Source organism: Sorex araneus, chromosome 5 (assembly GCF_027595985.1).
Source record: "Sorex araneus isolate mSorAra2 chromosome 5, mSorAra2.pri, whole genome shotgun sequence".
NCBI classification, from domain to species: Eukaryota; Metazoa; Chordata; class Mammalia; order Eulipotyphla; family Soricidae; genus Sorex; species Sorex araneus.
In genome coordinates, this window is record NC_073306.1 from 5,775,121 (window position 1) to 5,798,692 (window position 23,572).

Sequence of the window (23,572 nt, forward strand, 5' to 3'; positions counted from 1 at the left end):
GTGTGAGACCCAGGACAGGAGGCCCGGGGCCCTCTGGTGATTCTCTCGCTGGCAGTCCAGTGTGGGGTCTGAGCCCGCGGTGATGGCTGGACCCTGAGCTGCTGGGGACCATGGGGTGCCAGGGTTCCAACCAGGGTCAGCTCACTCAAGGCCGGCACCTCCAGGCCCACACACACTCCTGAAAGCCGGTGAGGTTGGGGACTTTAGGATAAAAGCCTGCACATTTGGGTCAGGAGGCGGCTGAAGGCGAGCGTGTGTGCTCAATCCTTGGTACACCCCAGTGCCCCAAGAACACCCCACTGTGACCCCGACTCCCCTCTCTTGAAACACAAAATCAATCCCCGACCTGCTTCCCGGGAAACTTCCACGGCCCAGGAAGTCGCTGGTTGAAAACATGAGCATCGGGGCTGGAGCGATAGCACAGCGGGGAGGGCGTTTGCCTTGCACGCAGCCAACCCGGGTTCGAATCCCAGCATCCCATAGGGTCCCCTGAGCATCGCCAGGGGTAATTCCTGAGTGCAGAGCCAGGAGTAACCCCTGTGCAGAGCCAGGTGTGACCCCCCCCAAAAAAAACATGAGCATCTTCCCACAGGGGCTGAAACCATCTCAGGCAGCAGATTATCTAGGGTCCACCGAGGGGGTCCAGGAATGGTCCCAGCAGCCCTGCTGAAGGGGGCCAGCTCCCACAGCGAAGGGGTTTAGTTTGGGGCCACGGGGATCGAACCCGGGCCCTCACACATGCAAGGTGAGTGCCGCCTGCTGAGAGTCATCGTGTCTGTCGGTGGGGTCAGAACGGCCGAGTCTCCATGGCGGAGACAAAGGTTTCCTCCTTCCAGCTTGGGGGGTCCCCCAGACCTGAGGGGCACGGAGACCCTTCCCCTTCCGTTATCTTCACTGCAGCCCAGAGAAGCGACTTCTCCGGCGCGCGTCAGGGTGGTCCTCAAGGACGGCGTTCCCGCAATGCCAAGTCTGGTCTGGGGTGGCTCGGGCCTTTCTGCCCCCGGCCGGTCACGGGGGAGTCTGGGGTTCCTACACCCCAGGAATATCCAGCTGCCTCCAGGTTGAGGAGTGGGGAGACGCATCAGTGCCAAAGTCCCACCACCCCAGTCTGGCTCCGGGTCCCTCCTCCTGTAGCCGTTGTGGGCGCTGCCCGGGCCCCCAGGGGACCCCCTGGACTCCCTCTTCTCTCTTTCTCCTTTTTCCAGTTCTCCGCAGGCTGCAACCTGCCCGCTGAAATCCCCTTTTTGCTTATTTTCTTTCCCAGCCTCCACCTTCCTCCCTGTCTAACTTCTTGCACCTAAATTGCACAACTCCTCTCCCTCCCTTCCAATGCTGCCTCCTGCAGGAAGCCTTCCAGGGGCTCTCGGTACAGCGGTAGAGCAGGTACAGCAGGACAACTCTCCCTTGCTCGGTGTCCCCTTTGTTGGCGACAGAGCCCGGTTAAGGAGGATCTCAAGATGAGACGGGACGAGTGTGAGTCCTCAATCTGATGACTGGTGTCTCTCCGGGAAGGCAAGATGACACCGAGGCATGCAGAGAGGGACAGAGGAGGCCGCGTGGACACGGAGACAGCGGTTGGAGCAACGCCGCCACAAGCCAGCTTGGGGCCCCGCAACAGCCTGGCTTCATGCTGTGGGTCCCCGGGGCAGTCCGAGAAGAAAGCGGGGTGCTTTCAAGGTCCCCGCACAGGCCTCACTCCAGGCTGCCCCTGGGCCTAGAGCTGTGCCCATCGTGACGGCCAGCTTTGTGGGTTTCTCCCTGCCAGGGGTGAGGGGCTCGGGCACCCCGGAGCGGGGGCATTGGTGGGGAGGGCTCCGGAGTAGTAGCTAGAAGGAGCTTTTTCCAGGGAGCTGCAGTGGAGCAGGACCAAGGCCCCCCCGCAGCCGAGACCCTGCCTCAATCCCCTGTAGCACTCGGCCCCTCTCCCCTCCCCGCGGGAGCAGGGGCACCTGTGGGCTGCCCCTCCCGGGGGGTGGGCAGGGGGGTCTGCAGTCAGGGCCCGGCGTTCTCTGCTCACACCCGACCCAAGTCACAGTCAACTTTTCTCCTCTCCTTCCCACGGTTCCCGCTAAAACCATGTCGACGTCCCAAGGTGCCAGAGGCTGATTCCTCGGAGGGGAGGAGGTGGCCCTAAACTCTGATGCTTTTCTGGAGGAAATCAGGGGTATAGGAGATTTTTAAAACAAAGAGCGCAGTGGCCACGATCCTTCCCTTCGGACCTGACTTTGGCCACCAAGGGCAGGGAGAGATGTGTCAGCGGGTGACGGCTTCCGGTGTCTGGATGTGGCAGCAGACAAGCCCCTGGTTGGGGTGACTCTGCAGCCTGCGGCACACAGTCCCCTCCTACACACACACACACACACACACACACACACACACACACACACACACAGCCAAACGCTGTTTGACCAAAGGCCACTCTGGGGAGCCGGGGCTGCCTTTCCTTCCAGGTAAATACGCTGCTCTGGCAATGCCATGCTGGTAGCCCAACTTCCTTCTGGGGGAGGGGGCTTTCACCCCACTGAACCTTCGACGCCCCCCCCCCAACATCACCTTCTGGCCACGGCATGCTGCCCCCCAATTCTTTTTGTGTTGTTGTTTTTCTTTGGGGCTATCCCCGGCCATGCTCAGGGGTTACTCCCGGCTCTGCACTCAGGAACGACTCCCAGAGGTGTCGGGGGGGCCATCTGGGATGTCGGGAATGGAACTTGGGTCGGCCGCATGCAAGGCAAATGCCCTCCCAGCTGTACTATTGCTCGGGCCTTAGACCCCAGTTCCGAACAGACGCCCCGTGACGCTTCCCTGTCCACACAGCCCCTCCCCTGCCGGCTGCTTCTCATGAGTTCCTCACTGCCACACACTCGGCCTTCTGTTCGTCTGTCCATCCGCTCCCCCGCCACCCCCAGACACCACAGACTCTGGAGATGGTCCCTAGGCCCTTTCAGAATTTGGGGGCTGGAAGCTTTGACTCCAAATTCCTCAACCGGGACAGCTGCAGGAGACCCAGGAAGACTCAGTCTGACCATCACTGAGTTATGGGTGCCCCCTTGGGGTGCCAGCCGGCAGGCTGAGATGACAGCCCAGTGTGAACGCCACTGGCAGTTTCCTCAGCCCTGTGGGTCCACCCTGCTGTGGGGGGCTCCATACGGATCTCAGTCATGTTTCCATCTAACTAACTGGCCCCCGATTATTCCCCGGAAGGGAATGTCCACTCAGGTGGGGCTGCGTCCCAGTCTGGACGCGCCTTGCAGGGCACCCCTCGGTACAGTCCCCGCACCCACCCCACCCCCCAAACCCAGAGACTCCTTTTCATTTTGACTTGTTTACAATCCGCCCAGGTTGACTACAGAATCCTTCATCTGCCGACTGCAGCCAGTTATAAGAACAGTGAATGAGGTCCAGGACGGGGGCCAGCTGGAAGAGTCGGGAGAAAGTTTCTCAGAGATGCAGACAGCTCAGGAATGACAATCACGAGCAATTGTCCCCAACCCCACATCCCCTCCGCTAGGAAACCTTCCTCGGCCATCTGCATTCCCTCCGGAAAACGAAAGTGCTGAGAACCACACTTCGACCCCCGCCCCCACCCCCGTTCCAGTGTGTCCAAGGGTTAAAAACACTTCCGAGCGCGCCTTCCCCTGGCAAGGTCAACCAGCTGTCCAAACCACCCACGGAGAAGCGCGGGTCCCAGGACGGCCAACCCCGGGGTAGCCGCGTTCCTCTGGTCACCCCAACTCCAGGCCGCCCCGGCCAGGGAAGAAAGAGTTAATCGGCAGTCAGCTTTGGCTGATAGTTCAGGCTCCAAAGTTCAGTCGCAGTCAGAGCCACCCGGAGGAATTGTAAATCTCAGGGAGTATTTAACAAAACAAAAGCAACCTGGAATTACATGCAGGTTCGGTTTCCTACAGTACATATTTACTTAATCCCCTAGGTATGTGGCTCCGTGTCAGATCAGCTGGCTTCGCTGGCCCTTTCACCCGGGCTCACAACAGTTTAAGTTTCCAACTAATTCCCTGTTTTTGCTCTTCCTCTTCTCGGGGGCCGGCTGGAGACAGCCTGGCCAGGCGGCTCCAAAAATCTCTCTCCCCAGCCCTAGTCACCAGTGAGTCAGCCGGCTCGGGTCAGAGTGGGTGACAGCCGGCTCGGCCTCGCGTCCTGGGCTCCCGGTCGCGGAAAACTGGAGGAGAGAAGGTGTCTGCAAACCTGGCAGACAAGTTCAAGGCGGGTGCGGAAGGCGAGCGCGGCCCCCACGGTCGCCACCCCCCACAGTGAATGGGGGAGGGATCCCCAAGGCCGGGGCATTTGTGGGGGGGAGGGCCCGGGTTGGAGGTAAGAGCTAGGGCTCTTGATTGGCTGCTGGCGACCCCCCACCCCCAGTCCTGCTCTTCCAGGATTTCCAAACACCTGGGGCTCCGAGTGCCTGTCAAGCGCGGCGGGATCCTCCAAAGACCACTCCCCCTTTCCCAACTCCAGCCCGGGGTCCCCTCGCCAACCAGCCTCGGGGAGCCGCAGCCGCCCAGGTCGGGGCTGGGTTGCCAAGGAAAACACCAAGCGCCAGCGAGCAGGCAAAGGCGGCTTCCAACACTCCCCAGCAGCGCGCACACCCAGCATTCACCCGGGTGGCGGGCATGGAAGGGGGGGAGGCGCGCGCGCACACACACACCACAACACACACACACACACAACACACGCACACACATGCATACAACACCTTCCAGGGGGGCGCAAGGAATGTGGGGAATGGGTGGGTCTCCTAAGTTTCGGGGTGGGGGTGGACAGCCCGGCCGGACACTTATCCCCAAGCAGCGGATCAGCTCCAGACCTGCCAAAAAGGACGCGCGGGTGCCCGGGAAATTTACAAGGTGAAACTGACTAGCTCAGCGTTCGCGGGTGGCGGCGGCGCCGGGAGTCCCCGCGCGGGCAGCAGGTGGGCGCCCGCGGCCCGGCGTCCACTCCCCGCACCCCACCCCGCGGGCGTCGCAGGGTGCCCCCCGCCCCCGGCCGCCGGCCCCACGTACCTTCCTGGCGCCGCGTTCTGCGAACTCCCGGGCGAGCTGGCGCCCGATGCCCCTGCCGCCGCCGGTGATGAGGACGTTCTCCCTGGACAGGTCCCGCAGCTTGGCGGGCAGCACCAGTCCCACGGCTGCTTTCGCCACCAGGTAGATTATCTGCAGAGGGAACACCACCAACGCGCCGAGCCATTTCCACACCATCCTCCGCGCCGCGGAGCTGGGCAGGGGGAGCGAAACTCCCCGGACCGAACGCACAGGAGTTCAAAAAAAAAAAAAAAAAAAAAACCACCACCAAAAAAAAAAAAAAAAAAGAATAAATAAGACAAATAAGGAAGGAGAGAAGCGTCCCAGTTGGCCCCTCTTGAAACCAGCTCTTCTCAAATGCAAAGCACCGGGTGCGAATTAAAAAAATAATAAGAAGAAAAGAAGATAAAATCCTCCTCCGGTGGAGAAAAAGGCGTCTCAGAAGGTTGGGACAGTAAGAGGGGTGGAGGGGAAGCCGGAGGTGGAAAGTTCTAACAAGAAGTTTCTTGCCCCAGCAGCCGTTTCGGCTGGGGAATCCTCAGGTAATGTTTACAGGCTGACAGAGGAGTTTAGGCAGGGAAGGAAAAAAAAAAAAAAGAGGCACCAACCACACGCGCGCACCCGGCTACAGCCCTGTGGTTTCAAAGTGCAAGATAAAAAAAAAAAAAAAAAAAAAGGCAGTTTTCAAATTGTAGCGCCCCCCCTCCCCCTTCTCCAGGGAAGGGGGGGGAAAAGTGGGGGGAAAAGTGCTTGGAGCTCCCAATTTCAGCCCGCGAAAGTCTCCCGACTCATTGCTATTCTTGGGCTCAGGAAATTGCTTAAACGCGATCTGATTGCCAGCAACGTGCAGGAGAAGTGGGGGGCCCGGGTGTCAGTTTCTTTACGTGCATGGCTCGCTCTTGGCGCGCGCTCGCTCGCTCCGGCTCCCTCCCGCCCTCTCCGCCGCCAGGGGCTGGGACTTGCCGCTCGCTCCGGCGGCCTCTGCGTCCCCCGCGAGCGTTTATTGCCGCCTTTCCGTCCTGTCCAACTTGGACCCGGCCGGGGCGCGGAGCGCGCGCGGCTCGGACGCCGGGGTTTGCGCCGCCTTATTCCCGTGCTCGCGGGGCAGCCGCGGCGCGGAGCGAGAGGGCCGCCCACCTCCCCCCCCCCCCAACACCCCCCACTTTTTTTTTTTTAATACCCCATTAAGTCTGATTGACAGTTAAAGTTGTTCGCAGGCTGCGCTCGGGCTGCTGTGAGTGGCTGCCGCGGCCTCCCCTCCCCCTGCGCCGGGCCGGGGCGCGCGCGCGCGGGCGCGCACCCGGGCTCGCTCCGACTCGCGCTCTCCCGGGGCTGGCTCCGGTCTCTGCAAGCCGGGACTTGCCGGCCGTGCCCCGGAGGCCCGCGGCCCTGACTCCAGCGAGCTGGCAACGACTCCTGCGAACCGGCTGCCTCCCACGAGACATTCCTCGCGGCCCGGGACGCGGGCCCCCGGCGCTGGGGACCGCCGCGCGGCGTGCGGGACCGGCCCCGGGGAGCTCGCGCCCGCCTCCCTCCATCCAGCTAGGTCGCCCCGGGTTTATTTCAGGTCATTTGGTCTTCCCCGCCTCCAGGTAGGATCGGGAGGCCGCTCCCGACCTTTGCCCAGACGTCTTCTGCCTTCACTTGTAGGAGAGCGATTTTCTGAGACTGACCCTAGTCCCTGACGCTGCTCTGTGTGCGTGCGTGTGTGTGTGCGTGTGTGCGTGTGTGTGTGTGCGTGTGTGTGTGCGTGCGTGTGTGTGCGTGTGTGCGTGTGTGTGTGTGTGTGTGTGTGTGTGTGTGTGTGTGTGTCGGGATACTAGGGAGCTCAGTTTTGCTTTTTGATGGGGGGGGGGTCGCGCGGGGGAGGTGGGCTGGGTAAAGGAAGCTCTGCCCCAAGGTGCTAATAAAATCCCCAGAAGATTAGCTGGGAGCATATTTATTGCTCATCTGGGCTAGAATTACCTTGACTGACAGCAATTTCCTTAATAACAAAAGCTGGTAAACAAAACGTCCCCGAAGCAGTGGCCCCCTGTGCGAGGCAGCCCGACGCTCTTGGGGCTCTTTGGAGCTTTGGGGGCCCCCTCCTGCCCTCCCCTTCGGGAGCCTCTGTCCCCAGCTGGTGGGAGGGACGGGGCTGCGAAGGTTGCCGGCTGCCTGGGACCCAGAGGTGAGTCACTCCCAGCAGCCCCGGGTAAAAGTGCTGATGGGACTTGTCTCCCGCTGCCCCGACGGTCCCTGTGTGTAGGGGGGGTTGGGGGGGAAGAGCCCGCAGAGAATCCCGGGCCCAGGGCTCCCCAGACTCGCTTGGAGTGGAGGCGGGAGGGGGCACTCCCACCTGCCATTCATGCTGTGCCCAGGTTGGGGTGGGGGGGTGTTGGGGGGGGCGGGTCCTTCCGTGAGAGGCTGAGCTGCAGAGCCGGGCACCCGTCATTGCTCCTGGGCTGCCAAGACCCTCTGGGGATCTCGCCACCTGGTCAGTGGAGACATCCCCTCACCGGGGAGCAAAAGGGGAAGAAGGTTTTGGGGGGTGCGGTGGGGCTAGACCCTCCCCTGCTTGGGGAGAGTATTTGGGGGGCTCTGTCGCCTTGCCTGGAGGTGCAGCGAGGAGGGACCCAAGACCGGCCCTAGTGGTCACCCAGATGTCCCACCCCGGCAGGGACTGGGACGGGGGGGGGGGGGGGCGGGGGGTCGCCCTCTGGTTTCTGCAACACTCCCAGTGCCGCCAAGGACAGGCCTGGCCTTCTGCTGGCGCCGGGACACGCCGAAAGGCAGGACTTCTGGGTGAAACCTGCTGCCACCGTCGTGGTCGATAGAAGCGAAGAAGCCCCCAGCCGGCCCGCCGGGGCTGGTGTCTGCACCCCAGCACCCAGGTGGCCTGTTCATCTGCGATCCTTGACGCCACCTAGTGGCCGGGCCCCGACACTGCGCCCCCGTGTTGCTGCTACCCCCTCACCCCAGCTCCCTGTCTCCTGCCAGCTGGGTGAGGGTGACACCCCAGCCTGTTCCCGCGCCTCCTCCCCACACGCCTGCCGCTCTCTGGAGGAGGGAACAGAAGCACCGAGTCGTGGAGCCACTCAGACACGGTGTTCCGACCCCGAGGGTCTCAGGCCCGCCCCCTGACCAGCTGCTAGGCCGGCCAGGACCCCCTCGCACTGAGCCTGTTCAGGACGGAGGCAGAACCCAATGACCCCAGACCCAATACTGTCTCCTTTGAGAGGCGCAGGGGAGGGGAGAGGGGTCCTGGGTCCCACTAAGAGCCGCAGGGGTGCTCCCCCCTCACCTGCATCACAGGCTGTGGGGTTTGGGGCGGAGCCAATGAACAGGAGCCTGGCGGGAGACCCTGGTGAGCCAAGCAAGCGCCTGTTTCTTCTGGGCCGGGACACCCGGGCAGCCGCAGACTTGGTTCAGCCTCAGCAGGATGGGCTGTCACCTTCTCGGGTGCCTATCACCTCCCCCAGTGTCCCCTCATCCCCAGTGCCCATCACCTCCTCCGATGCCCTCATCACCTCCTCCAGACCCCCCTGCCCCCCCACATTGGGCCGGAGTGTGCGCAGTGCAACACCAGCAGCCGTGACCACTGGGCAACCCCACGCCCGTCCCCCTGTGTCCTCTGCGCTCGGGTCCCTCCCCTCAGTCCCCTTTGGGGCTGGGGCCGGGCTGTTGAACTCTGGGACCAAGTCTGAAATTTCACACTCCAGCCTGTGGAGGGGCCCGCAGCCCACCCCGCACTCCCAGCCCTGAAAGAGGCTTTTGTGGGCTGCCGGGCGGGAGGTGAGCTGCAGCCCGGAGATCACTTTTTCCATGACTCAGCTCGCGCCGGGGGCTGGGGCGGCCGGAGCGGGAGGTGTGCGGAGCCGAAGAGAGCCCAGTGTGGCCTGAAGGGGGGCCCCCGGGTGACCCCCGGGACAGCACTGCCTGGGCCACATGGGAGCTGAGTGGGCCGCCCCGGGCCTGTGACGTTGGCGTTGGGACCCGGGCCCCTGCTTCGGGCTCTCCTCACCCACTGCGGCTGCCCCCCCCCCTCCGGCCAGTGTCTCTTGACCCTTCAGCCTTCTTTGCTTCCTGCGCCCCCTCTGCCAGGCCTCTAGCCCCTCGGTCCCCCCGGAGTGTCCTGGACCCCCGTAGCCCGACCGAGAAGCCCCGATTTCCAGAGTCCCAGCTGGGGAACTTGTCAGATGCAGACTCCTGAGTCGGGAGCAGGGCTGGGACAGGCCCCAAACAGCCCAGACCAACGCCAAGACGACCTCCCGGGCCTGACCTGGGCTTCCCGGAATGCACCTTCCGGGCAAGGTTCTGCATGTGCAGGCCAGGAGGTCATCATGAGGGGCCAGTGTTCCGGAACCTTCCAAAATCGCCTCTCCTGGCCCCCTTACACGAAGCCTCTGTTGTCTCTCCCAGCACTGCCCAAACCTCCGCCGCCGCCTTGGCACGCGGGATGACTCAGGGTACAGCTCTCACTCATGGGTGTGGCGTGCGCTCCTGGCCTGCGGTCAGCGTTGCCTTTCAGAGCGTACACGCAGAGGCTTGTGCTCAGGGCTCACATCAGAGGCTGGCACTCAGGCTCACGGTGGCTGGCACTCGGGGGCTCACAGTGGCTGGCACCCGGGGGCTCACAGTGGCTGGCACCCAGGGGCTCACGGTGGCTGGCACCCAGGGGCTCACGGTGGCTGGCACTCGGGCTCACGGTGGCTGGCACTCGGGCTCACGGTGGCTGGCACGCAGGGGCTCACGGTGGCTGGCACTCAGGGGCTCACGGTGGCTGGCACTCGGGCTCACGGTGGCTGGCACTTGGGCTCACGGTGGCTGGCACACAGGGGCTCACGGTGGCTGACACCCGGGGGCTCGCGGTGGCTGGCACCCAGGGGCTCAGGGTGGCTGGCACACAGGGGCTCAGGGTGGCTGGCACTCGGGGGCTCACAGTGGCTGGCACTCAGGGGCTCACGTTCAGTGGCTCAACCCTTTGTTCCCCAGGTCTCCTTCTCTGGAACCTTCTCCCATCGCCTTGTAGGTTTTCCCTGTGTCTCTTCTCGCAGGTGCTGGCCCAGCTGCCCTCGGGCCCTGCTGCCTGGCCTGGCCCCGGGGTCTCCCTTCTCCCCCTGCATGCGGTGTGTGCCTCCCTCCCCGAGGCCTTGGGCACCAGACTCTCCCGGGAAGGGCTGGGCTGGCTCTGTTGGGGTGGGCGTGCAGGGGTGAGCAGGGGCTCCGTCCCTAGGGGTGAGCGTGCCCTTTACAGGGATGTCTCCTGGGCGCTGGCACTGCCCGGGGAGCAGAGGTGGCGCGTGGCTGGTGCGTGTCGTTTCCTGCCCCTGCCAGCCGGTCACTGCACAGCTCAGTTCTGGGCGCCAGAGACGGGGACTCCTGGGGGGCATTCCCGTGGTGCCAGGAGGGGGCGGTTGGGGAGGGAGAGGGGAGGGAAAGCCCAAAGAGGGGTCTTGGGAGGGCCGCTGTTTCCGGCAGGGTGGCACGGGGGTGAGCCTCGGGTCTGGGGTAACCCGGACGGGAAGGGGAAGGTCCAGGCTTGATGGGGGGCTGGAGTGACGGGGGGAGACAGGAACAAGGAGCAGAAGGAAGGGTAGTGAGGCTGGACCTCAGGGTCCCTGCCTCAGGGGAGGCGTGCCCAGGGGCACCCAGGTATTTGGGAGGGGCCGAGGAGTCTTCCCTGAAGGGTCTGCGGCTGAGGGAGGAGAGGCAGGAGCAGACTCAGAGGGCCTTGCGGGGACCCCACCGCAGGCTCTCAGAAGGACTGGACACCCCTCTAGGCCCGGAGCTTAATGTGGACCACCCTTTGCCTTTTGTACACACACACACACACACACACACACACACACACACAAATACATATTCACCCGCATTCACATGCACACACATACACTCACATGTCATTCATATTTGCATGGTCACACACTCATACACATTCATGGGCTCACATTCGCACCCGTCACTCACACACTCATGCACATGTGCACTTGCACGTTCATATGCTCTCTCACACATTCACACACATGCACAAGCTCCCTCACACGTGAATACATTCACATTCACAAACATTCAGGCACACGCTCCTTTCCACACGCATACACTCACGTTCACACACACATCTGTGTACTCGCATTCATGTACACATGCTCCCACAATACAGTCACACACATTCACACACACATTGTATACATTCACACATACTCCCACATATACAGTCACACATATTCACACACAATATACACACTTATATAAACTCACGTTCATACACGCCCTTCCACACGCATACACTGACATACATTCACATGCACACACACCTGTGTACACTCATATGCACACACCGGCCATTCCCCCCATATATCACTTCAGCCACGCCCTCACACACAATCACACTTGCACTGAGTTCCGCTGGAGCTTTGTGGGGCCGTGTTGGTTGCGGGTTTGGGGTGTCGGTCCCTCCTGCCCAGTAGAAATGAGTGTTGGTGCAGTCCCAGCCCAGCTGTCTCAGCGGGCAGGACGAGCTGTCCCAGGACACAGGACAGTGGTGGCGGGCACCCTTCCATGGTACCCAAGGGCAGTCATGTGTATCAAAGTTATGGACATTGGACCAGAGTGATGGTACAGCTGAAGGAGCGTTTGTCTTGCAAGCAACAGTCAGGTTTCCGGCACCCCGAAAGGTCCCCCCAGCCCTCAGGAAGGAGAATTCCTGAGTACAGAGCCAAGAGTGACCCCTGAGCACTGTCAGGTGTGACCCAGAAGCAGCAACAAACTCATAAATGTGAACACCGTGGTAAGCCCGTGACCGAAAAGACAACAAAAATGTGAAATTTAAATCAAGAGCCCCACGTCCACCCAAGAACAGACGACTGCTTAAAGAAACTTTGGTACATCTACACAATGGAATACTATGCAGCTGTTAGGAAAGATGAAGTCATGAAATTTGCTTATAAGTGGAGGGTCATGGAGAGTATCGTGCTAAGTGAAATGAGTCAGAAAGAGAGGGACAGACATAGAAGGACTGTATACATGTGTATAAGATAACATAATATGAGACTGACACCCAAGGACAGTAGAGACAGGGCCAGGAAGACTGCTTCACAGTTGGAAGCCTGCCTCATGAACTGGGGGAGAAGGCAGCTGGAATAGAGAAGGGATCACTAAGTCATTGATGGTTGAAGGAATAGTTTGGGATGAGAGATTTGTGCTGAAAGTAGATAAAGGACCAAACATGATAACCTCTCAGTATCTCAGTATCTGTATTGCAAACCACCACCACCACCACCACCATCATCATCATCATCATCATCATCATCATCATCATCATCATCATCCCGTTGATCATCGATTTTTCTCGAGCAGTCTCAGTAATGTCTCCGTTCGTCCTAGCCATGAGATTTTAGCAGCCTCTCTTTACTCGTCCTTTCCAATGGTGCCAAATTAGAGGCTCTTTCAGGGTCAGGGGAATGAGACCCATCATTGTTACTGGTTTTGGCATATGAATACACCACGGAGAGCTTGCCAGGCTCTCCCAATTGCAAACCATAATGCCCAAAAGTAGAGAGAGAGTATGAGGGAAATTGTCTGCCATAGAGGCCGGGGGAGGTTTGGGATAGCGTGGGGGAGGGATACTGGGAACATTGGTAGTGGAAGATGTGACTGGTGGAGGGATGGGTGTTCGATCATTGTATGACTGAAACTCAAACATGAAAGCCTTGTAACTGTATCTCACGGTGATTCAATTAAAAACAAAACAAAACACCATGTCCCTGTCTCGGAGGGTGTCAGGAGACAGACAGTGGTGAGCACTGTGTGACAGAGGTGACCAACGGAGGTGCTGACGGGCTGCCCAGGAGAGGCCTTTATCCTCTGCAGGGTCGCTGGTGGCCTGTGTGACCGCTGACTTCCCGGGTCAAGGTCACCCTGTCCCCTGGCTGCAGATTGGTGGCCAAGCGCCCGGGTGAGGCTGGGAACGAAGAGGATGGGGGACCCCAAGAAAGCAGCCCCCACTCTGGCCTGTCCCCCAGCTGCCCTGCTGTCTAGGGTTCACCCCACAGGCGCCAGCTCCCCCTTGTGCGGGAGACGGGGAACCCGAGAAAAAAATCCCCCCTCCTGGACGCTGAGACTCCATGGCCCCATCACCTGCCTGTTGAGCTGAGGTTGGGGTGCTCGGTTATGAAGAAGAACAAAGGACCCCCCTCCCGATAGAGTAGTAATGTTCAAAGCAGTGTTAAAGGGAATTTGGCACTTTGGGGGAAATTCGGTACTTTTTTTTGGGTGGGTGGGTGGGGGGAGCTTCCTGTGAAAGAAACCGCGTTTGTATTGCTGACGCCAGAAGAAAACGCCTCAAGTCGTGCTGGGGTTTCCCGGTTGGCCCGCGGTGGGCGTTCACTGTGCTTCAAACTGACGACGGCTAAGTGGTCCTGGGTTCGAAGCCCACAGTTCCCAGAACAGTGGCGGTGACGGGTGCCAGCTGAGCTCCGTTTCGTGTCAGTTTTGTTTTTTCAGGTTGGGGGGGCTGCAGCTGAGGTGCTCAGGGGGTATTTCCGCTCGGTCCTTGGGGGACAGTATCCCCCCCACCCAAGGATTGAGACTTTCTTTTTTTTTTTTTTTTGCTTTTTGGGTCACACCCAGCAATGCTCAGGGGTTACTCCTGGCTCTGCACTCAGGAATTATTCCCGGCGGTGTTTGGGGGACCATATGGGATGCCGGGGATCGAACCCGGGTCGGCCTCGTGCAAGGCAAACGCCCTCCCTGCTGTGCTATCGCTCCGGCCCCAAGGATTGAGACTTTCACACGCGAGACAAGTGTTCCAGCCCCCCGAGCTGTCCCCATTCCCACCCTCAGCCCCCCTTGACTTCAAAGCCCGTTCATTCTCCCTGCTTCTCCCTCCCCTGCCCTGAGCCCTGGTCCTCCTGCCTCTCCCGCCACAAGAGCACGCACACACCTGCCTGCGTGCACACACACGCAAAGGAGAGACGAAGCAGCCGGGATACGTGCCTGTGGATTGACGGCGGGCCTGTGAATTCCAGCTCCGGGGGCCTCCTGTCCCCACAACGCCTCCTAAGGAGCTTATCTGAGCAGAAAGCCACTCAACGGTCCTTTTGTACCTCACGTGTGTTTTAGAGTTGGCAGGAGACCGGCGTTCTGGGCTGAGCCCGCAAAGTCTCCACCGGGGCCTCTTGGGTAAAAAAAAAAAAAAAAATCTGCTCAAAAAAATAAGCCAGGGAGAGCCAGACCCTTTGCCTCTTGGAGCTGCCTAATCCATCCTATAATACCTTGCTTTGTAGGAGAATAAATCCCACAAAGCCCCCGAAAGCAGACCTGACACTGAGCCTCCCCAGAACAAATCTGCTAATGATCAGAGGCTGCCAGGAGCCCCCGAGTGCTCGGGCGCGCCCCCCGGCCTGGCCGCCTCCTGCCTAAGCCGTCTCTAATAAGCACTCTTTTCATGAGTTTATAAAAACACTTTGTTCTGATCACATTGGCTCTTTATCTTGCTCGAACACTGAACATCTGTGGAACCGGAAGGGGCTGAGGTTGGCCCTACAGTTTGGGGGCCCAGAGGAAACCACAAGTTTGTAAATGCAGAGACAAATCCTCCCCCCACCCCACCCCCACACCCCCAACCTCTGTCTCCGGAGGGACCAAGCCATCCCTGGGGATGCTTTGGGTGATGAGGGTGACCCAGGTGGGACAGAATGAGGGTCAATAGCGGCTAGTCCACCTGGAGTTGGTCCCTGGGGAGGTGCTGTCCTCATGAGCCCTGGAGTGCCTTGGCTATGCCTGCAGTGGGCAGGGTGCTGGTCTTGCAGGCGCCTGACCTGGGTTCGATCCCCAGCTCCACATATGGTTCCCTGAGCCCCGCCAGGAGTGATCTCTGAGCTCAGAGCCAGGAGTCAGCCCTGAGCACCACTGGGTGTGCCCACTCCACAAGAGATATCCAGGGCTGGAGCGATAGCACAGCGGGGAGGGCATTTGCTTTGCACGCAGCCAACCCGGGTTGGATTCCCAGCATCCCATAGGGTCCCCCGAGCACCGCCAGGGGTGATTCCTGAGTGCAGAGCCAGGAGTAACCCCTGTGCATCACCGGGTGTGACCCAAAAAGAAAAAAATCCTCGTGAATAAAAACAGAACAGACCTTTCATATGACCTAGGAATCCACTTCTTGGGCTATGCCCCCAACACACAAAAGCAATAATTTGAAAAGATGTGCATACCTATGTTTAAGGTGGTGCTAAGTACAATAGCGAGAGCGTGGAAACCACTCAAATGTGCAATAGCAGATGAGTGGACAAAGAGGGTGTGGAGGGCTGGAGAGAGAGCACAGCGGGTAGGACACTTGCCTCGTATGTGGTCGACCCAGGTTCAATCCTTGGCGCTCCATATGGTCCCCAGAACCTCACCAGAAGCGATCCTGGAGCATAAATCCAGGAGTAAGCCCTGAGCACCACCAAGGATGGCCCCAATACAAAAAATAAAAGTGCTATCTGTGCCCAAGGAAATATTATACAGCTATAATATTCCAAGGAAAGATAAATAGTGTGGGTCTCTGCAATCTATATGGAACTGGAAGGCACGATGTTAGCAAAGTAAATCAGAGGGAAAGTAATGAGTGCTGGATACATACCTGTGAAATTTGGAGAAACACAACAAGGGAACAGACAGTATTAAATAATTCTGAGGATGCCTTGGGTGACGAGGGTGACAGAGGTGGAACAGAATGAGGGTGTCGGTTCCTGGGCAGGTTATGAGCCCTTAAATGCCTGGGAAATGCTTGCAGCCATGGTATAATGGGGAGGGCGCTTGTCTTGCAGGTAGCCGACCTGGGTTTGGTCCCTGACAAATGGCAAATTCTTTTTTTTTTTGCTTTTTGGGTCACATCTGGTGATGCACAGAGGTTACTCCTGGCTCCGCACTCAGGAATTTCTCCTGGCGGTGCTCAGGGGACCCTATGGGATGCTGGGAATCAGACCCGGGTCGGCCGCGTGCAAGGCAGACGCCCTCCCTGCTGTGCTATCACTCCATCCCCAAATGGCAAATTCTTACCTTTGGTTAGCACTGCGCTGTAATACTGTTGTCCCCTTGTTCACTGCTTTGCTCGAGCGGGCACCAGTAACATCTCCATTGTGAGACTTGTTACTGTTTTTGGCATATCGAATATGCCATGGGTAGCTTGCCAGGCTCTGCCTTGCAGGCAAGATACTCTCAGTAGTTTGCTGGGCTCTCTGAGAGCAGTGGAGGAATCGAACCTGGGTCGGCTGCATGCAAGGCAAACCGCTGTGCTATTGCTGCGGTCCACCTTTGGTTACAGAACTGAAATTATTAAGCAGTGAGGGGAGGAGGATGAGGTGGACGAGAAGTGACGTAAGGATGATGGCGGAGGGCCTGGGGTACTGTGGTGGCAGTGAAGTTCCAGTAACTTTGTACATCAAAACCAAAATCATTAGGGCGCTGGAGACACAGGTCAGCAGGCAGGGTGTTTGCCTTGCACACAGCAGACCTGTGCTCAAGTAGGCATGGTCCCCCAAGCCCACCAGGAGTAATGCCTGAACACTGTGTGGCCCCAAACAAAATTAAACAGCCCCCACTATTGATGCGATTGTAACCACGTTACTGAAACTACAGCAAGATTAAAACTTAAATCCACAGAAACCTCATGAGGTCAAACATGGAGTTTCCATGTGACCCAGAAATTACACTCCTAGAAATTTACCCCAGAAGTGAATACACAGGTTCCCACAAAACTCTTACATGAATGTGCATAGAAGTATTATTCTCAATAGCCGGAGTAACAACAACCCTGAAGTCCACCAGTTGAAAAGAAAAAAAAAATTGGTTTTCATTAAGTGGAATATTACTCAGCCAGAAAAAAGCTGACCTAAACCTTCGAGTCAATATGCTGCAGTCTCGCAAGGTCATTTCTCTTGTCTGTGTGTTCCCCTATGTGACACTGGGCAAGGCATGGGTCCCCCAAAGTGGAAGGAAGAGGTTGAGTAGAGTGTGGACTCCGAATCAGTGAGCCAGTGTGGGTCTTTCCCAAGCTGCTGTCTAGGGCTCACCCTCTTTGCACCCCAGTTTCTGCAGGGTTACAGGTAGGGAGTGAAAACGTGTCCTCTGGGCTACCATGGCGAAGGAACGAAGTCGTGTTCCTACAGCCTGGCATAGAGTGGGCGTCAGCCAGCGTGATATTCCTGGGGTGGGTCTTCAAGCCCTCGCTCCCCTCTGTGGGACTCCACAGGGCAGAATCGGCAAGTGCCCTGCGCGGCGACTGAGGTCAGGTCTCTCCTGAGCCTGTTGTGCCCGCCCACCCAGGACGAAGCTCGGTCCAGGGCAGACACTCGGTGAAAGGTGCTCAGTGGTGGCTGAGCACGTTTATTCAGCCGTCTCATTAGTGGGTAAACGCGGGCGTCTAGGTTCCTTCCTGCTTCTGTTGTCACAAATCGCAAGATGCTCTGTGCCTCCTCCAGGCGGGACGCCCCCTCCAGCTGCCGGTGTGCCCAGGAGGTCCGGAAGGCGACTGTCTTCCGTCCCAGTGGCACCGGTTTCTTCGCAAGGAGAGAACGTTGTTCCGAGCCGAGACCTCCGTCGAACGTGGGAGAACGGCAGGATTGGAGTGGACGGTCTAGAGAGACGGGAGGAGGCGGGCCCTTGGAGGGGGAGCGTTTCTCCCGTGTGGCCATCAGAGGGTCCTTGTCCTCCCCTCTGCCTGGCGTGTGAGGGGCTGAGCACTGCCCCTTGTCCCTTCTGCCCGCTTCCTGCGCGATCGATTTGGTCCCGAGCTGCCGCCACCTGGACTCCGTTCACTGCTTCTCCTTCCACTGGAGCCAAGAGACGGGACCGAGAGAGCTTGGAAATGAGGCGAGTCTGTCTCTGCTCCTTGGGGGATGTCAGAGCGCCCCCCCACACTCCCCTTTAGCCTCCCTCTCACCAGCTCCTCCAGCGTTTCCGGGTGTCTCCTACCGTGAACGTCCAGACCCCGCCCGCCAGGGAGCATCCTGCCACCTGACGTGCTCCTTTGAGGAGTCACCATGTCTGCAGGGTCCCCGCCGGCCACCGCGGAGTCCCCCATCTTCTGAGATCTTGGTCCACCCCAGGACCAAATCTGTGCTCCCCCCGCCCCCACCACACACACCGAGGAGCCAAGGTTCAAGGTTCTCTGTCTGGGAAGACCCCCCACCGCCAACACACACACACCCAGCATTGTCACACATGGGTCCACTCCCCCCGGGGCCTCATCCTTCCCATGTGTCCGTCCACCGTGCATCTGGGACATTCTGGCTCCTGAGCGCCACTGCAGGGGGTTGAAGGCCACGCCCCGCAATGCGCATGCGCTGATGTGTGCAGAGGTCACGCTACTCCCAGCTCCCCCTCCTCCAGGCAGCTGAAACCATAGCAGGCTGCTCCTAATTGCTCTGAGATACACCCGAGATACACTCAGAGAACAGCGTGCTCTGTTTGGTGAAATGTGGCAAAGGGAGCACACGTGTGCTACTCTTGCCTAGTTGTAAAGGTAGAGGGTGTCCCGGCCTCAGGGGGCACCACTTGTGTCTCCCCACCCCCACCCCTCAGCCCCCAGTCTCTGCCCTGGTGCCTAATGCTGTAGACTCGTCTGGCCTGTGGCCTGCCCTGTGAGTGGAAACATACTGTGTGGACTCTGCTTCTTTCCTTGGTTTTCAGGCCACGCCAGGCAGTGGTCAGGGGCTGCTCCCAGGGCAGTGCCCCGGGCCTGTGAGGTGCTGGGGACTGAACCTGGACTTCCCACCGGCAAAGCCTGTGCTCGGCCCAGGGCACCGTCCCTCCAGCTCAGAGGGCAGCTATAGTGTCTGCCCTGAGTTTCATCCCCGTTGTTGTTACCGTTTTCCATGGTATGGGTAGACCAAGGGATCAACTGTGTCCTAGCAAGATTATGGGGGATTTAGTTGGCAGCTTTGGCCCATTGCAAATATTGCCCTTAGGAACCTTCTGGTGCTGTTTTGTTTGGGGGGCACACCCAGCTATCCTCCTGACTGTTCAGAGACCACTTGCAGGGCTCAGGGGACCGTATGTGGTGCGGGGATCAAACCGGCCGGCTGTGTGCAGAGCAACTGTCTTGCCCACTACTATTTCCTCTGGCTCTGAAGGACATTCTTTTACATCTTTCTGAGTGATAGCAGGGAGTCCTTTGGTTACCTATGTACTCAGGAATGGAATCAAGAGTGTTTGACTTCTGAAAGATTCTGCCTGAGGCCAGAGCAATAGCACAGCGGGGAGGGCGTTTGCCTTGCGTGCAGTGCACCTGGGTTTGATCCCCAGCATCCCATAGGGTCCCCCGAGTGCTACCAGGAGTGGTTTCTGAGTGCAGAGCCAGGAGTAACCCTTGAGCATCGCTGGGTGTGACCCAAATAAGTAAGTAACAGACTTTACCTGGGTAGGGCACTGGCCTTGCACTCAGCCGACCCTGATTCGATCCCAGCATCCCATATGGTGCCCCGAGCACTGCCAGGAGTGATTCCTGAGTATAGAGCCAGAAGTAATCCCTGAGCACTGCCACTTACGACTCCACCCTCAGCCCCCCGAAGAAATCAAACAAAACAAGATTCTACCAGATTTGCACACCGAATGCCTCTGTTTCACGTGTCTTTACATGGAAAAATACAGCTGGTTTCAGCTGGCATTATTAGTTCCCCATTTTACAGATAAGAAAACTGAGGCCCAGAGAGGGAGTTAACTTATTTAAATCAAACATCTGGTAACAGCTGGTGAGTGCTCTGGAGGTCTCAGTGGTACCTCCTTACTGTACTTAGTTAGAGGCAAATCTGGTAGAATTCCAATCGGCTCCTGTAAGATGTGTCTGGGACACCGTAGGTGCTTCAGAAGTTCCTGTTGAGTGAATGGACTCATGACATAATGGATCTCCCCTCCTCCAGGTGGAATCTGGCGACCACGAGCTTCTATAAGCAAGGCTTCGGTATGTGGGTGTCAGGACTAATTCTCCAAACCGCATTGGAATAGCTCCCTACAGAGATGTCTCTGGAACTAACTACTTATAATTTAGAATCTCAGAAACGACCTTTCCTGATATGCAAAGTGAGCAATGGAAAATAAATCATCTAGCGTCTGCCCCTGGAAGGCAGGAGTGAATGGGGGTGGGAACTTTTGAGCAAAATATAATGCCCAAAGGTAGAGAGAGAGTGTCTGAGCAAATGTCTGCCACAGAAGCAGGGTGAGGACTGGGATGGAAGTGGGGGAGGATAATGGGGACATTGGCGGAAAGTTTGCGCTGGTGGAGGGATGGGTGATCGATCATTGCATGGCTGAATCTCAAACACGAAAGCTTTGTAACTGTATCTCACGGTGGCTCAATGAAAAACTGAAAAAACAAAACAAAACAGATCCCCCTAAAGACAGGGGTGGGGGGCCTTTCCACCTGCTGTCTGACCCAGTGTTTGATTTTCAGGCAACGGGACACTTTGGGCTTACAAATCTCTTAGCGTGGCCATTGTTTCTGCCTCTACCTCTTGAGGAATGTTTAAATGACATAAATGGCAAATCATTCATAAATCATATTACTGAAGAAAACTGGAAAATTTTACGGGCAGAAAAGAAAGTGACTCCAAGTTCCTCCACCCAGAGGACGCAGCTGCCAATAAGGCGGTTCTTTCCACGCAGGCGCTGGGAAGTTGTCGAATCCCTCATCTTTTCTTGAGGTTTCTCTATTTGAGGAGAAGTTTGAACACTGCCTTCTGTAGCGGGCAGGTAGACGGGAGGGGCCCTGGGTATGAGTCTTTTGGGGGCGTAACAAAACCGAGATGAGATTTAAAGCCGGTTCCAAGTCATCACCAGCCCTGACGTGGCCCAGCGACATGAAGGCACCAGCCAGATGCAGACCCTGAGGCACGCCCCGAGCAGGGCGGACCCCCCCAGAAAGGAAGTTTCAAGAGAAACACAATATTAGGGGACGAGCTAATTAACTGGTGGGGGAAGGGAGCATAGAAGTGATTACGGATAAACAAAGGAGTGGGAGTGACTCGGGAGCACTTTGATGGGTGTGACTGATATACCTAAGCTCCTAGTGGCAAGGGGAGCAGGACATACCAATGTAGTTCTAGAATTGTTTAGAGATTATTACCAGGTATGCCTAAACTCTTTGTGGCAGGGGAGAAAGGACAAGCCAATGATATCCCATCTGGCTCTCGGGTGTGTCTCAGAGCGCTTAGGAGCAGCCTGCTATAGCTTCAGCTGCCTGGAGGAGGGGGAGCTGGGAGTAGCGTGACCTCTGCACACATCAGCGCATGTGCATTGCGGGGCGTGGCCTTCAACCCCCTGCAGTGGCGCTCAGGAGCCAGAATGTCCCAGATGCACGGTGGACGGACACATGGGAAGGATGAGGCCCCGGGGGGGCGCGGGGGGAGTGCACCCATGTGTGACAATGGTGACCCAAAAAGAAAAAAACCAACAAACTAAACTCTTGCAGGCCTTTCTCTGTGCTGGACTAGTTGCTGCCGACCATCCGTTGCCCATTCAGAGCATTGCGTTTGCTGGCCCGTTTGCTCAGTGCCTTGTGGGTTCTTTTAGTGACGTCTCAGCTCCTCCCTATAGGCACATGGTCAGGCTGAATTGTCACCGCTGAGCTCCCTGGCGGTTGTTTTTGAGGATGCTCGGAATTGGGGCCTGGACCCCGCGTGGGCCCCCACCGGGCTCTCCTTGACTTCTTCCTGCTGATCTCCTTTCAGCTCCTCTGCCTCCGTTGTGGGTCGCTGACAGCCGCTACTCACGGCAAGCGGATTGCTCAAGTGCTCCAGATAGGGCGGGGAACCCAAACTGCTCCCTGCACCTCTCCCGCACTGGTGGCAAGGAAGAGCGCTCCTGAGCGCCCTGGAGGGAGATTGCGAACAAACGTCGGAGGTGGGGAGAGAGGTCGGTGCCGGGTAGCCTCGCTGGCCGGTCACCCGCCATCTCCTGCGCCAATTCGGTGGATCATGCCACGCTCTCTGCAACCAATCCTGTATTTCATCCCTCTGTGTGGGAGACGGGGCCCCCCGCAGAACCCTGTCTCCGTCCTAGGGGTAACGCCGTTCTCCCCATCTGCAGTGCCTATATTCCCCGCTGGCCAGTCCACTGCCCTCCGTGCTAAGCTGGAACACTCCGCAGCAGGCCGCCCTGGGCCTTGTGTCCCGGCTTCCCGTCTGTGAAAGGGGGATAGTAGCATTCTAGTACATCCACTCCGTGAGATTAGAGGACGGACCATGAAAGAGGAAGCCTGTTTCCCCTTGCCAGCTGCTCAGAGTCCTATTTTTGACTGGCCCATCCTACATTTCCTGAGAATTCCTGGGCTCTTACTGATAAACGGGGAATTAGCAATTCCCCAAGACCCATAAAATTCTAACCCAAAGTTCAGGCTCACTGGGAGCTAAGATAGTGGGTAATACCTAAGTCAAAAGACCAGGCAAAAGACACGCACACACACACACACACACACACCACACACACACACACACACACACTTATCTTTAACTTCTCTGCATTTTCTGTAACACAAAGACCCAGTTTTCCTATTCCCCCTCACCCCCACCCCCCCAAAAAACCAAAACACTGAGCTATAGTTAACTTAGTTCTAGACTAAGTTCCACCCGACATGGGGAGTTCCTTTTCCTTTCTCTTCATCTTTCCAATAAACTTTTCTATTTTTTGAGTCTGAACATATTTATTACTCAATATTTTCATCCTTGAAAATATTGAAAACCTGGGAATGATGTACCAACACAGAGACCCACCGTCACTTCTCCTGTATCAGGAATAAGGGTTAATATAATTATGTCACTTGTCATCCCCTTGATCTTCGATTTGTTTGAGTGGTGCCAGTAACATCTCCATTTGTCCCTGTCGCGTGCTAGTGTAGCCCAATGGTATCTGCTCGCTCCAGGAACAGGAAGAGCCTCAAGTCGTTCCTTCAGGGTTTTGACAAAGAAGTCTGACCATCTCGTTGGTGGGCGGCCACAGGGTCTTTTGATGTCCTGTGGAATCCAGTTGGTAACAGCTCTAGTCCAGCGGTCGTCTCTGAATCACATTACGTGTCCGGCCATCTGATTTTTGACGCGTTGGCAAATATAATTGAAAAACAAATATATTTCTGGGCTGCTGCAACTTCCTACCTCTGCCACCGTGGACCAGCTGGGAAGGCTCCGACTGATACAGACTTGGAGAAGAGATAGGAGCCAGCCAGGGGCCGTGATCCCCGTCTGTCCATCCTCTGCTTTGTGGGCGGACAGACTGCCCCAGACCCACCACCGCAGCTGTTTGGATCGAAAGCTGCCTGGACGCCCCAGGATGGAAAATAAGAGCCCTCAGCAGCCTTTCTAGGTGGCCCAGAAAAGCAGAAAGCAGAGAGATTTCTAGTTTTATTTGTAAGTGTGTGTGTGTGTGTGTGTGTGTGCGTGTGCGTGAGACAACCAGCAGTACTCTGGCAATCTGCCTGGCTTGTGCTCAGGGTTCACTCCTGGCAGGCTCAGGGATTATTATTATTATTATTTTTTAACTATAAATCACAGTTCTTTCTTTCTTTCTTTCTTTCTTTCTTTCTT

The 23,572-nt window shown here is 57.7% G+C and overlaps 1 protein-coding gene across 2 annotated transcripts in view; it reads right to left on the reverse strand.

The window, feature by feature from the left end:
* DHRS3 (dehydrogenase/reductase 3) overlaps nt 1-6,805 on the reverse strand; it is a 35,681-nt gene extending 28,876 nt beyond the window's left edge. Inside the window, exons 1-2 of one of the 2 annotated variants that reach the window (XM_055140479.1) lie at nt 6,651-6,805; nt 5,016-5,165 (exon numbers count right to left, since the gene is read on the reverse strand). Coding sequence is in view for 1 of the 2 variants with exons in the window: in XM_055140478.1 (XP_054996453.1) it covers nt 5,016-5,210 (195 nt within the window). In the remaining variant the exon portion in view is untranslated. Of the gene's footprint in view, nt 1-5,015; nt 6,080-6,650 lie in introns of those variants that run through there. The other variant, XM_055140478.1, reaches the window with a different exon arrangement.
* Between the last annotated feature and the right edge of the window lie 16,767 nt (nt 6,806-23,572).